Genomic DNA, 14,674 nt, shown 5'->3' with positions numbered 1-14,674 from the left:
CAGAGTCCTGCACTTTCTTGAAGCTACTGCTTCCTGACCTCGAAGACACTGAAGAGTAGGGCAGCTTTTTTTTCCTTTCAAATGAGCCCTTTCTGAGCCCCATTTTTTATCATATGGTAAGAAACACTGTAAATAATTGAGGTGATCCATCAAGAGACCCATTCTTGACAACGAACCATCACATAACTCAGTAAAAGTCAATTAAAAACCACAAACTTAAGAACCTTTTGCTCAGTGAAGATTTATTGTCATAGAAGGCATCTAATACAATAGGTATTGGGGAGTCAAAATTCTTAAAAGTTCTAAAACTGCAGTTAAAGCTTAACAATAAATTGGATTTATACAATAGCAGAATATATGAGTTCTTTGAAATGAAAAGGTATTTTTTTTCTTTCCAGCTTTACCATAAGATGTTTGAGATGTGAGGATTTTATAACAACCTTAGAAGCAATGTCCACTGTGTGGGGTATTTACATTCTTTCCAGGGTTTCAAATGACTCTTACTCTTTGGTTGTGCCTATACAATGAAAGTCTACAAATTAAGAAAAGTCAGGAGTTTTTTTCCTTTGTGTGAACCTTCCCGCTGCAGACTTGCTGGAGCCACCGACCAAACTCAAGACGTGCTCCATCAACAACCCAAACAAACCGCCAGGTCAGACAACATGCAGCCCTCAGCTGGAGCGGCCCCCAGGAGGTAGCGAGGGCCTCTGGAAAGCCCAGAGCGTGGACCTGCCCGCGCCCCTCTTTAAGGGTGTCAGGCTGCGCGGGGAAGCCTAGGAGGCGTCCACGCCCCGGAGGGTGCCTTCCCTAGAGGTACAGAGAGGACAGCCAGCGCAAGCCCGCCAGTCAAGGGGAGAAGCCCAGGGACGCCAGGGAGAAGAGCTGACTAGTGTCCCTTAAGAGGGCAGCCTGGTTCTAAAGCGACATGCAGGTCCGCTGGCTAACTGGGTGGCGGAGAGAAGTGTTCACTTCCTTGGGAGTTTACACTCAGAAACACTGCAGGCAAAGAACACCTGGGTGCCTGGCAAGAGGAGCCCTTTGGGAAGGGCGTCTCTGGTGATCTGTCACCCAAAAGGGAAATGCGCGCTCACCTGAACAGCACGGCTCAGTGGCACAAAAAACTGCTACTTCAGAGTATTCCATACTGGGCAAAACAAAAACAATTAAAAGCCAGGCAAAACAGAAAAGACATTCAAGATACCAAGAGCTTTGCAATTGAGCTGAAAAATCATTTTCCAATATAAATATTCCACAGATTAAAAACACACACACATAATATTTACAAAAATATTTAATTAAAAATATCTTATAATTTCAGTAGTCTATTAAAGCATATACTTTTTCACACTTATAGAACATCTCTATATATACATGGAATGAAATGTCACTCAGTTATCTATACAATATGTAATATTCTTGCAGGGAAAAGAAAGTTCCCTGCCCAGTTATAATCATCTCTTAAACAACAGATGTAAAAAAAAATATCTACAATGCTCTGGGGTATATTAGTAAAGCTTCAAAACAAAAATTAAGCTCCTTGGTCACAAAGTAGCCTTCTAAAGTCGGATTTACTCTGGATCATCTATTTATCAGTCCTGTCACACTTAATTAAGAGTTTAACTGCACCTCCAAAAACCACAGAAATGTATACTTCGCAGCAGTTATAAATGAAGAGACAAAAGAGAATATTATGTAAAATGTTAATGGACGTGCAAAAAAAAATGAAATTTTATTTTCTTTCCTGTCCCTCTCTTGGAATGACGAGTGAAACGTTTCAACATTTGCTGATGTGTTTTCTTTTCCTCCGTGGCTTTGCTATAACTTCTGCTCTTCCCCCTCCCTCTCTAGAGCTCCTGGCTTGGGCTCAGGCGGCTGCACACCTGTGGAAGAGGAATGAATAAGAGGGGTGTGTGAACCTTCCTGCTGCAGACTTGCTGGCGCCACCGACCAAACTCAAGACGTGCTCCATCAACAACCCAAACAAACCGCCAGGTCAGACAACACACAGCCCTCAGCTGGAGCGGCGCCCAGGAGGTAGCGAGGGCCTCTGGGAAGCCCAGAGCATGGACCTGCCCGCGCCCCTCTTTACGGGTGTCAGGATGCGTGGGGGAGGCGTCCAACGCCCCTGAGGGTGCCTTCCCTAGAGGTGCTGTAGCCATGTTGTTCACCCATCCGGCCTGGAACAGCAACCAAACACCAAGGGAAAGATTAGCAGGCACAAACTCTCGTCAAGGTCCTGGGCGTGCTCCGACACCAAGCTGGTGCGCTGAGCCCCCACCCCAGTCTGCAGCCTGGGGAGACCCCTCTGCTGGACTTGACAGCACAGGGGTCGCGAAGCCCCAAGTCCTGCCCGGCGCTTTCTCCCTGATCTGTACTTATCCGGCTAGCTGGCAGCAGGCTGCCCCAGGTGCCTGGAGAAGGAGCTGGGGGCTGTCATTCTCTTGGACAGCCTCCACTCCGAAGAGAGGGAAAGCCTGCTTCCCGCCACCCTGCCACCACCCTCCTGCACCCCCTGTGGCGTTGTCCCCAGCCGCCACCGGGCCTCTCACCTGGCCGGTATTGAACGCAGTGAGCGGGGTCCGAGGCGGCACTGCCGGACAAGATCTGGCACGGGAGGTGGTGGCTGTCTCAGCAGAGCCGGGTGAGTCTCCAGCGCCAGCTGGAGGTCCAGGATATAGTTGAAAACGTGCTGCAGGATCTCCACTTTGCTGACTTTCTTGTTGGGCGGGATGGTGGGCACCAGCCTCCGCAGGAGACTGTAGCAGTCGTTCGTATCGCACTGCAGGCACAGCAAAGGCTCCTCGGCAGCCGCCTCGGCTGCCTTGCAGTGCGCTGCCGCCACAGCGGTCGCGGGGGCCGAGCCGCCCAGGTTGTGGCCATGTTGGGCCAGACAGCACAGCGCCAGCTCCCCGCTGCCGCATCCCAAAGGGCGCACCGGGCTCACCGCCTTCATCACGCGCACCCTGCGCCCGGTGCGAAAGGACTTGATGGGGCGTGCGAGGGAGGTAGGCAAGCTCCGCTTGGCCCCCGCCTGAGGCTGGCTCCTCTCCCCTTGCCTTCGTGCCCAGTGCACTCGGGGCTCCCGGCGATCCGAGCCCAACAATTGATGGAAAGGTCGCTCAAGTTTTGCGAGGGGAATCTCTGCTCAGTGGGCGACACTGGGCCCGAACCAAAGACAAGAAAAGTCGGAAGTACTGGTGGAAAAGTAGCCCATCTGGGCCCCCTTGTTATTCCCTTCGGAGCTGAGACTAAGCGGAACCGCCGTCGCCACCGCCGCGCTCCCCTAGCCCAAGAGCTCCCCACTCCTGGCAGCGACTCACTACCGCGCCTCCTCCACTGTGCTCTTCCCCTGCCGGCAGTGCAGCTGTATTTATTGAGCCGCGTGCCCCGGGGGCGGGGCCAGCGCCCGGGCCTGGTAGGGGCGCAGCTGGAGCGGAGCTGGGCCCCTTGCGCAGGCTGGTGCGCGGAGGGAGGTGGCGAGGGTGGGGGCTTTGGGAGGTGCTGTGAGGCGGGGAGCCCGGCAACCCGAGCGAGCGGCGGGAGGGGTGCGGAGTCGGGAGTGGCCTGCTAATCAGGAGGGCAGTGCCACCTCAGGGAATGACGCTTGGGCCAAAGGGAAGAGCACTCCATTCCGTCAACGCTGTGGGTTGGGTTTCTGACCAAAGAGTGCAAGGTGGGATTCGGGCCAGGCTGGTGTGTGCTCAGGGGAGGGGAAACAGGAGAGAAGTTCCTGGGATGAACTGCGGGAATGTGGGGCTGGAATTCACTCTCCTCCCGCCTAGGCTGCTGAGGGAGCGCTGGGCCCTGCTCACGGATTCCCTGCCACTCCCAACAGCGCGGCCCAGGGTCTCTCTGCCACCTCTGGGATTCCAGTGCCTTAAGAAAGAAGCTGTTCAAGAAGTTCTGTTCCATATTTTCCCTTCCGTTTCATTATTCGCCTTTTGACAATTGCTGAAACCATAATGATGGAATGGAATGTGGAACCTCTCGTTTTCTTTCTTTCATTTAACGCTAAAGCTTAGCAAAAGAAAAGAGAAAGCCCAATCGAATGCAAGTTTTATGGTGAAGAAAAAAATAAATAAAACAAAACCGTCAGGGGTTTTTCTTTTACTCATCTAGATGCATAAGTGGGCTAAGGAAATGCAACTGCTTTCTACATAAATTAGAGCACGTAAAGATTAAAAATGTATGGACAAGGAGTATTTAAAATCCTGCTATGACATATAATATTAATCCGTTTTATGTAAAATTCATACCTGTAACTTAATTTAGGCCATTAATGCACCACTTCACGCATTAGTGCATCCTGCTTTAAATAAGGTGGTGAGAATGTCCACAGTCTCCTTTGGCAACAAAGCATAAAATTCATACTTCTAGTCCTGAGATCCTGCTTGGGCCCCACACTGCAAAAACGCCTGTTCATTAAGGACGTTTTGCGTTCGATTTCTAACGGAAAAGCTGTCCTTCAAGGGTTCAAAATTAAACTGCACAATGAACTCTGGTGGGGCTTTGTGTGTACCCTTCTAAAAATAATTAAGCCCTTCAGATGTGAAATGAGCATAAAAACTCTTAGTTAGTGGGGAAATGAATTTTGAGTGGCTTCACCCTGCAAACCCTCCCAAACACACTTGGAGATGAATTATCCAAAGAATTTTCTTCCTTCATGTACATGGCATGGATTGCTGCCTTCATTTTCATTGAAAATTGAGAGAAAGAGATGTGGACCTCATTTCTTAGGGTCTACCCCCTGTGTGGACTTGGTTTTCTTCCTGTCTGCCTTCGTTCCCAGAACTGAAATACTTGTAGAAGACAAGTATTTTGTTTCACCATGTGGCTACTTTATGACAATTGGTCATAAAGCACATTCCTTTTTCCTGATGAAGGAAGAGCAACTATTTAATATTGGCTTCTCAGGTAGATGCAATAACCTCCTGTCCCCTAAACCTCATTCATTGCTGCCTCTAATGTTTGTTTAGAAGCAAATGACACTCTCACTTACATATGTGCCTGTGTAGGATAGTCTCCATTTATCAAGAAAATCAGAATTATACAAGTCAAAAGAAGGATTTTCTTCTCAAACAAGGCCTGATCTTATACATTTGTAAAGTAATATAAATATACACAGAGAGAATACTGTGATTTTAGACAGATAGCTGGGGGAGGGAGCCCCAGTGGGTGGAAGCTATTTTCTTGGAGCCTGTCATATCAGCACAGATGATAATGATAAATGGATATAGGTACAGATGTTTTGTTCCATGATTTTTCTTGTACATAGAATTTAAAATCTGCTTCCAAATGAAAAACCCAAGAGTTTTCAAAATTGAAGTATGTGAAAGTGTCCAGGGCACACCCATATATAAAAATTTTATACATTCTAACTTGATTAAAATTTAAATTTTAAGTATGTGACACAAAGGAACAATCATATTTATCATTTTTGCTAGATTTCAAAATGAGCCACACCTTGGGTGTGGCAAATGCCAAATGCGACAGTTTAAAGTTTTGTTGGAGGTAGTTTTTGTGTCTGACTTAAAGTTAGAAAGGGTGACTTTCTTTGGGAGAAGGGAGTTCAAACAATGTATCTTAGCCACTTAATCAAGAACATCCAGGAAAACTGTGATCTTCAAATCCTGCCAGCAGAGTAGGCAGGAGCAGTTAACTGTATTCCTCCTTTTGAAGGTGAAAAGATGTGAAGACTTTGAAAAAAAAACATAAAACTTTATATAATAGGAATAAGAATGTGATCCTGTCCTTTTTGTCCCATGAAACTAGAGAATAGTGGAGGCTACATGCTGAATGTTTTTTGTTTTCTTAGCCATAGGCACTGACATAATGTCAAAAACCTGAAATCATAAGACTCCTGGCACTGAGAGTTCAAAACAGAGTTCATTCAGCAGTTACCAGGTTTTGAATAAACTATGCAAGCCACATTATTTCTAGTGCTCAGAGAAAGACATTTAGTTTACCTGTGGCTCTTGCTTTAATATCAAAGTGTTTTACTTGCGCTTGTGAAAATGAGGTGGGCTGGCCCAGAGCTCATTATAATGGACATTCTTGGTCCCCTCACATTCACTCAGTGGGCCTGGGGTGAAACATGCATAGAAGGAGCACTAGGAAACCTTGTGACCAGGGTCGTATACACACCCCTCCCAGGACAAAGAGATCTTCAGTGCTACCTGGGGAGCATTCTAAATGCCAGTTGGACCCTTGCAGATCTGTGACACCCAGGCTCTGAGATTTCACAGTCACCCTGTTTACCCTAAACAGGGGTACCCAAGCATATGGGACTTTTCAGCCTGATGTCTTTAGGAGTGGATACTTTCTTCTTCAAGGACTGGTGGGGAATAGTGGGAGGGCTCAGACCTACAGAAAAATATGCGTTTCCATGCCTTGGTCACTCTCCAGGTGTAAGTGGTTGCTGATGGAGGTACACACATTCTTTTTGGGCATAACAAACCACTCTGTACTCTAAAGCAGGAATGTCCCTTGCTCCAAAAGAGTAAGTTGGACAATGTGGGAACTGGAGCTCATGGCTGCTATACTAAGCACTAGTGCTGATACAAACTTACTCCTGCTGCCTTTAGGTTGCTGATGCCAGGCTGGAAACATTGATAACCTCTTGGTTTGCTCAGTCTTACACAAAAGGCTTACAGAAAAAGGATGTTGTAAATTCAGTGTGGCCTACTAGACATGGCCCTGCAAAATACCTATCCCAGGAAGTTTCAAAGGTAGTCTGGTTTAATAGAGTGTAGCTATGTTTTAGAAAGTCCTCCTCAGGCTGGAAAAAAAAGAAAGGAAAAATGGCATTTGTTTTACCTTGGAGATATGAAGAGTTTAGGTTCTGAAGTCGATAGATAGTCTGTGCTCCAATTTTGGCTTCCTTGCTAGCTACTTTTATATCATTAAACTAGCTTCCTAAACACCTATACCATTCATATATTCAATTACAATAAAAATTATATGTACTTCGTAAGGTGCTTATTCAATACACACACACACTTAAGTGGCCTCTGTGCAAGAAAGAGTGTTTAGTGAATGTCACATGGTAATTGGGCAATGTTAAAATTTTTGTTACTTTTGGTAAATATTATCTCACTGTCTGTGGCTTGTCTTTATATTGATTTCATCTCTTTCAAGAGAAGAAGTTTTAAATTTTGGTGAAGTCCAGATTGTCAGTGTGTCCTTTTAAAGATCAGGCATTTGGTATTATATCTAACACATTTTTTTATAATTCAGGGTGACATAAATTTCTCTTATGTTTGTGTATATGGTCCTTGTTTTCTGTATTATATTTAGGTCTATGATTTATTCTGGAGGTTTTTCTATTTTGTATGTGGTATAAGATATGGGTGGATATTGATACTTTTGCATATTTAATTCAGTTATTCCTGAAACTTTTGTTGAAAAACTTCTTTTTGTGTTAAATTGCCTTTGCAGTTTTGTCAAAAGTCATTGTATATAGGTGTCCTTCTATCTGTCCTCTAAATTCTGCTCTATTCTTCTACTTACTAGTTTTTATGCACAGCCATATTGTGTTTATTACTACAGCTTCATAGAAAGTCTTGAAAGCAGACAATGTTGGCCATTGAGCTTCCTGCTGCGTTCCTCTTTTTGACTATTCTGGGTATATTGCATTTTCCTATGAATTTTTGAGTCAGTTTGTGAATTCCTTCCAAGAAGGACTTACATTCAAAATATATAAAGCATGGAGAGCTCACTAGGAGAGTGCCTGTGTAGCATGCATGAGCCTCTGGGTTTGATTCCTAGCACAGAAAAAAAGTGTTCACAAAACATTTAAAGTATCTCTACCCATGATATATACAGAACTCTCAAATTCAACAATAAGAAAGTGAACAACCCCAGTTTTAAAAGTGGGCAAAAGAGTTGACCAGACAACCTAGTAAAGAAGAAATAAAAATGGTAAATAAAGACATGACAAGCTGCTTGATATCATTGGTCATACGAAGCATATATTTCACAACTACAATGAAGCACCATCACGTACCTGTGAAAACTGCTAAAATTAAAGACTGATCATGCTAAGTATTGATGATTCTGGAGAGCAGCTATCATGCACTGTTGGTGGATAGGAATATAAAATCAGGAACACTACCTTGGAAAAGAATTTGTCAGTTTCTTAAAAAGTTAAACATTGCTAGAGGTGGTGTGTGTAAGCTCACCTACTAGGGAGGTCAAGGGAGGAGGATCACAAGTTTGAGGCCAGCCTCAGCTATTTAGCAAGACACTGTCTCAAAACAAATAGGCTGGAGATGCAGCTCAGTGGTAAAGCACCCTTGTGCTTAGTTCAGTCCTCGGTAAAACACACACACACACACACACACACACACACACACACACACAAACGGTAAACATACCTATCATAAGGACCATCCATTCCACTGCTAGGCAACTGTTCTAGTCCAAGAGAAAGCAAATGATCTATCTGAGGGCCATGAGGGAGCACAGAGAGGCATAGGAATGGAGGGTGTATTCATTATTTTATTTGCTCTGCATCGTGTCACTCTGAGCCAGCTATCACAGCATTAACCAAATAGTGGCAAGCTGCCTCCAAAGAAGGTATGAGGCATGAACTGCTGTAGTAGACCAGCCGCTGTGGCTGTCCATGACCACGTTCTTTCACTGGCTATAAATGAACTATACTGAAAATCACATCCTTGTTTCATGTTGTTCTGGTGCGACATGGATACAAGACTCTGAGAAGGACCTTGCTAATTATTGGAAATGTTCTCTCTGTGCAAAGAGTGTTCTGCACTCCTGCCTCTGTGCTTCCTCCAGCTGTAGCCTCTGCTTCCTCAGTCACCCTAAGTCACAGCTGCTTTGGCAAGAACCCTCAGTGGGTGAAGAGGGAAGAAATCTCATTGTGCCATATTCAGGGTGGTCTAATTTTTCTCCTCTTACTCTTTCCTTAGGAAGAAAGGTGAGCATTCTAACAGGACTAAATACTTTCTATTGCTTTGTCTAGAGTAGGAAACAAAAATTCCTAATGGGTACCATATATTTCCTCCCAAAGCTCTGTTACTTGGTCTGTTACTCAGATTTCTTTGTGACAGGAGGGAGGAATCCTAGGGATAGACTGAGGATTAACTGGTTTTGAAAGTCCCAAATAAGCAATGGAGAGGAATAATTTGTGCATGCTGGTCCCGCTTAGTGTCCTCTGATGTCTATGCAGGTATTGAAGGGGGCTATTATGAGGTAAAATGGTCGTGAAGATGCCAAGGAGTTCAAAGGCTTGCTGTAGTTCCCTGGTATCCTTAAGTAGAGAAATTCAGGGAAAGGATATTATTACTACTACTTAAAACTTCAACCCAGAGGATGTAGATGTGCTGATGTTGCTGTAATTTTGTTTCATCCAGTTATTGTCACAAGGAGAGTCATCACCAAGCACTATTCCCTTCACAGAGCAAACTGTTGCTAGATTCACACTAACAAAGGGGTTTTAATTCCATTTCTCTTTCCTATAAGAGAATATGAAATAATTCCAAGATACTGAAAAAAATGGTAGTTAATGTGTTTTGACTATGTAGAGGAAAACCACTTAAACAATGAAAAAACTGCAAATCACATTTTGAAACTGAATACTGATCATGCCGTGAGTCCATCTTGGTAAATATGCCTTTATAGAAGAAAAAGCTCTCTCATTTACTTGATACCTAGGTCATGGTTCCTAAAAACTGATACAATGTTTAAGAGACTTGCAACTTTTTTTTCCTGAAGAGAAATTTTTCAGACATTTTTGTAGACCCCATGCAGTTTCCATGGACTGTGGGATAGGAGTTAGATGCAAGGAGCTTGGTCCCTGCATTAGCAAAGGCCTGTGTGGAAAGCAGGAGAATGGTATGAAAACTCACTTGTTTGTGAAATAATCAAAGTAGTGCAGTTTCTCTACTAGTAAAATGTGCAGTAAATCTTAAAGGAATTAAAGATGCAGAATTAAAGGAAAATGAGCACTTAACTGCACTTTATGAATACTGGTAATTCTATGTTAGGACAGTCCAATTTAAATGAAACCATCTTCAGGAAAGGAATTACAAAAATCTATTTTCTTCTTGAAGAGAATTAAATCAAATACATAATCTTTGGGGATTAAAAGCCTTAATCAAATATATTTTCTTAAAATATGACTCATTGACAAAAAAAAATCCCAAAGTGTGACCCAACATGCATTCTTTTTTTTTCCATCCCATTTATTAATTCTTATTTTTTTTCTTTTTTTTTATTGGTTGTTCACAACATTACAAAGCTCTTGACATATCATACTTCAAACAATAGTTTCAAGTGAGTTATGAACTCCCATTTTTACCCCAAATACAGATTGCAGAATCACATAGGTTACACATTCACATTTTTACATAATGCCATACTAGTGACTGATGTATTCTGCTACCTTTCCTATCTTCTACTATCCCCCTCCCCCCTATCTTCTCTTTCTATCCCATCTACTGTAATTCATTTCTCTCCTTATTTTTCTTCCAATTCCCCTCACAATCTCTTTTATGTAGTTTTTTATAACAATGAGGGTCTCTTTCCATTTCCATGCAATTCCACTTTTCTCTCTCTTTCCCTCCCATCTCGTGCCTCTGTTTAATGTCAATCTTTTCTTCCTGCTCTTCCTCCCTACTCTATTCTTAGTTGCTCTCATTATATCAAAGAAGATTTTGGTATTTGTTTTTTAGGGATTGGCTAGCTTCACTGAGCATAATCTGCTCTAATGCCATCCATTTCCCTGCAAATTCCATAATTTTGCCATTTTTTAGTGCTGCGTAATACTCCATAGTGTATAAATGCCACATTTTTTTAATCCATTCATCCATTGAAGGGCATCTGGGTTGGTTCCACAGTCTAGCTATTGTGAATTGTGCTGCTGTGAACATCGATGGGGCAGTATCCCTGTAGTACGCTCTTTTAAGGTCTTCAGGGAATAGACCAAGAAGGGCAATAACTGGGTCAAATGGCTGTTCCATTCCTAGCTTTCCCAGGAATCTCCATACTGCTTTCCAAATTGGCCGAACCAATTTGCAGTCCCACCAGCAATGTATAAGAGTACCCTTTTCCCCACATCCTCGCCAGCACTTGTTATTATTTGACTTCATAATGGCTGTCAATCTTACTGGAGTGAGATGGTATCTTAGGGTAGTTTTGATTTGCATTTCTCTGACTGCTAGAGATGGTGAGCATTTTTTCATGTATCTGTTGATTGATTGTATGTCCTCCTCTGAGAAGTGTCTGTTCAGGTCCTTGGCCCATTTGTTGATTGGGTTATTTGTTGTCTTATTGTCTAATTTTTTGAGTTCTTTGTAAACTCTGGATATTAAGGCTCTATCTGAAGTGTGGGGGGTAAAAATTTGTTCCCATGATGTAGGCTCCCGATTTACTTCTCTTATTGTTTCTCTTGCTGTGAAAAAACTTTTTAGTTTAAGTAAGTCCCATTTGTTGATTCTTGCGATTAACTCTTGTGCTATGGGTGTCCTGTTAAAGAATTTGGAGCCTGATCCCACAATATGTAGATCGTAGCCAACTTTTTCTTCTATTATACGCAGAGTCTCTGATTTGATATCAAGGTCCTTGATCCATTTTGAGCTAATTTTTGTGCATGGTGAGAGGAGGGGATTCAGTTTCATTTTGTTGCATATGGATTTCCAGTTTTCCCAACACCATTTGTTGAAAATGCTATCCTTCCTCCATTGCATGCTTTTAGCCCCTTTATCGAATATAAGATAGTTGTAACTTTGTGGATTAGTCTCTGAATCCTCTATTCTGTACCATTGGTCCACCTGCCTGTTTTGGTACCAGTACCACGCTTTTTTTGTTACTATTGCTCTGTAGTATAGTTTGAAATCTGGTATTGCTATACCACCTGATTCACACTTCCTGCTTAGAATTGCTTTTGCTATTCTGGGTCTTTTATTTTTCCATATGAATTTCATGATTGCTTTATCTATTTCTACAAGCAATGCCATTGGAATTTTGATTGGCATTGCATTAAACCTATAGAGGACTTTTGGTAATATCGCCATTTTGATGATGTTAGTTCTGCCTATCCATGAACAGGGTATATCTTTCCATCTTCTAAGATCTTTTTCTACTTCTCTTTTTAGGGATCTGTAGTTTTCATTTTATAAATCTTTCACCTCTTTTGTTAGGTTGATTCCCAAGTATTTTATTTTTTTTTGAGGATATTGTGAATGGAGTGGTTTTCCTTATTTCCATTTCAGAGGTTTTGTTGCTGATATACAGAAATGCCTTTGATTTGTGCGTGTTGATTTTATATCCTGCCACTTTGCTGAATTCATTTATTAGTTCTAGTAGTTTTTTTGTAGACCATTTTGGGTCTTCTAGGTATAGAATCATGTCATCTGCAAATAGTGATAATTTAAGTTCTTCCTTTCCAATTTTTATGTCTTTAATTTCTTTCGTTTGTCTGATTGCTCTGGCCAGTGTTTCGAGAACTATATTGAATAGAAGTGGTGATAGAGGGCAACCCTGTCTTGTTCCTGATTTTAAGGGGAATGCCTTCAATTTTTCTCCATTCAGAATGATGCTTGCCTGGGGCTTGCGTAAATAGCTTTTACAATATCAAGGTAAGTTCCTGTTATCCCTAGTTTTTCTAATGTTTTGAACATAAAGGGATGCTGTACTTTGTCGAATGCTTTTTCTGCGTCTATCGAGATGATCATATGGTTCTTATCTTTAAGTCTATTGATATGGTGAATTACATTTATTGATTTCCGTATATTGAACCATCCCTGCATCCCAGGGATGAATCCTACTTGATCATAGTGCACAATTTTTTTGATGTGTCTTTGTATCCGATTCGCCAGAATTTTATTGAGGATTTTTGTATCTAGGTTCATCAGAGATATTGGTCTGTAGTTTTCTTTCTTTGATGTGTCTTTGTCTGGTTTCGGAATCAATGTGATGTTGGCCTCATAGAATGAATTTGGAAGGACTCCCTCTTTTTCTATTTCCTGGAATAACTTGAAAAGTATTTGTATTAATTCTTCTTTAAAGGTTTTGTAAAACTCCGGTGTATACCCATCCGGTCCTGGGCTTTTCTTGGTTGGTAGTCTTTTGATTACTTCTTCAATTTCATCCATTGATATTGGTCTGTTCAAATCGTGTGTGTCCTCCTGACTCAGTCTGGGCAAATCATATGTCTTAAGAAATTTATTGATGTCTTCACTATCTTCTATTTTATTGGAATATAGGTTTTCAAAATAGTTTCTAATTGTCTTCTGTATTTCTGTGACGTCTGTTGTGATATTGCCTTTTTCATCCCTTATGTTAGTAATTTGAATTCTCTCGCTTCTTCTCTTCGTTAGCATGGCTAAAGGTTTGTCAATCTTGTTTATTTTTTCAAAGAACCAACTTTTAGTTTTGTTAATTTTTTCGATAGTTTCTTTTGTTTCAATTTCATTGATTTCCGCTCTGATTTTAATTATTTCTTGCTTTCTGCTGCATTTGCTATTGTTTTGCTCTTCCTTTTCTAGGGCTTTGAGATGAAGTGTGAGCTCATTTATTTGTTGGTTTTTCCTTTTTTTGAGGAATGACCTCCAGGCGATGAATTTCCCTCTTAAAACTGCTTTCATTGTGTCCCATAGATTCCGATAGGTTGTGTCTGCATTTTCATTTATCTCTAAGAATTTTTTGATTTCCTCCTTTATGTCTTATGTAACCCTTTGATCATTCAGTAACATATTGTTCATTTTCCATATGATATTGGATTTTCCCTTCCTTCTTTTATCATTAATTTCCAGTTTCAATCCATTATGATCAGATAAAATGCATGGTATAATCTCCACCCCTTTATATTTATTGAGGGTTGCACTATAGCATAATATATGGTCTATTTTTGAGAAGGATCCATGTGCTGCTGAGAAAAAAGTATATCCATTCGATGATGGTTGGTATATTCTATATATGTCAGTTAAGTCTAGGTTATTGATTGTGGTATTGAGGTCTATAGTTTCTTTATTAAACTTTTGCTTGGAGGATCTGTCCAATGGTGAGAGAGGTGTGTTGAAGTCACCCGTAATTATTGTGTTGTGGTCTATTTGATTCTTGAACTTGAGGAGAATTTGTTTTATAAACTTCGAAGTGCCATTATTTGGTGCATAAATATTGATAATTGTTATGTCTTGTTGTTTAATGGTTCCTTTTAACAGTATTTAATGTCCTTCCTTATCCCTTTGGATTAGCTTAGTCTTGATGTCGATTTTATTCGATATGAGGATGGCCACTCCTGCTTGCTTGCGAGGAGCATGTGCGTGGTATATTTTTTCCCAACCTTTCACCTTCAGCCTGTGTATGTCTTTTCCAGTCAGGTGAGTCTCCTGGAGACAGCATATTGTTGGATTTGTTTTTTTGATCCATATTACCAGCCTAGGTCGCTTTATTGGAGTGTTTAAACCATTAATGTTTAGAGTTACTATTGATATATGGTTTGTACTTCCAGCCATATTTGATTATTTATCTCGTTTTTTTTTTTTTTTAAATTGCGTTTGTTTCACCATGATTAGTTTTTCCCCCTCCGTCTGTCTTTACTGAGGTACTTCCCACTGTTGGCTTTGGTTATTGTTTTCCGTTTCTTCCTCGTGAAGTGTTTTTCTCAAGATGCTTTGCAACGCTGGTTTTCTGGCTGCAAATTCTTTTAGTT

At 41.6% G+C, this 14,674-nt stretch overlaps 1 protein-coding gene across 1 annotated transcript; it reads right to left on the bottom strand.

Moving 5' to 3' along the window:
* Window positions 1-225: 225 nt before the first annotated feature.
* Window positions 226-3,463, bottom strand: LOC144364959 (DNA-binding protein inhibitor ID-4-like). Its single transcript, XM_078015360.1, has 2 exons — window positions 2,550-3,463; window positions 226-1,880 (listed from the first exon to the last, which is right to left on the bottom strand). Exons 1-2 carry the CDS (start codon window positions 2,951-2,953, stop codon window positions 1,865-1,867), a joined length of 420 nt encoding a protein of 139 aa, XP_077871486.1. The 5' UTR covers window positions 2,954-3,463; the 3' UTR covers window positions 226-1,864.
* Between the last annotated feature and the right edge of the window lie 11,211 nt (window positions 3,464-14,674).

This window comes from Ictidomys tridecemlineatus, chromosome 1 (genome assembly GCF_052094955.1).
Source record: "Ictidomys tridecemlineatus isolate mIctTri1 chromosome 1, mIctTri1.hap1, whole genome shotgun sequence".
Taxonomy (NCBI): Eukaryota; Metazoa; Chordata; class Mammalia; order Rodentia; family Sciuridae; genus Ictidomys; species Ictidomys tridecemlineatus.
The sequence above is the reverse complement of the archived record's forward strand: the minus strand, read 5'-3'. Positions and strand labels throughout refer to the sequence as shown.

Coding starts and splice junctions, on each gene's coding strand:
- LOC144364959 (XM_078015360.1), bottom strand. CDS start 2,953: ATGAAGGCGGTGAGCCCGGTGCGCCCTTTGGGATGCGGCAGCGGGGAG.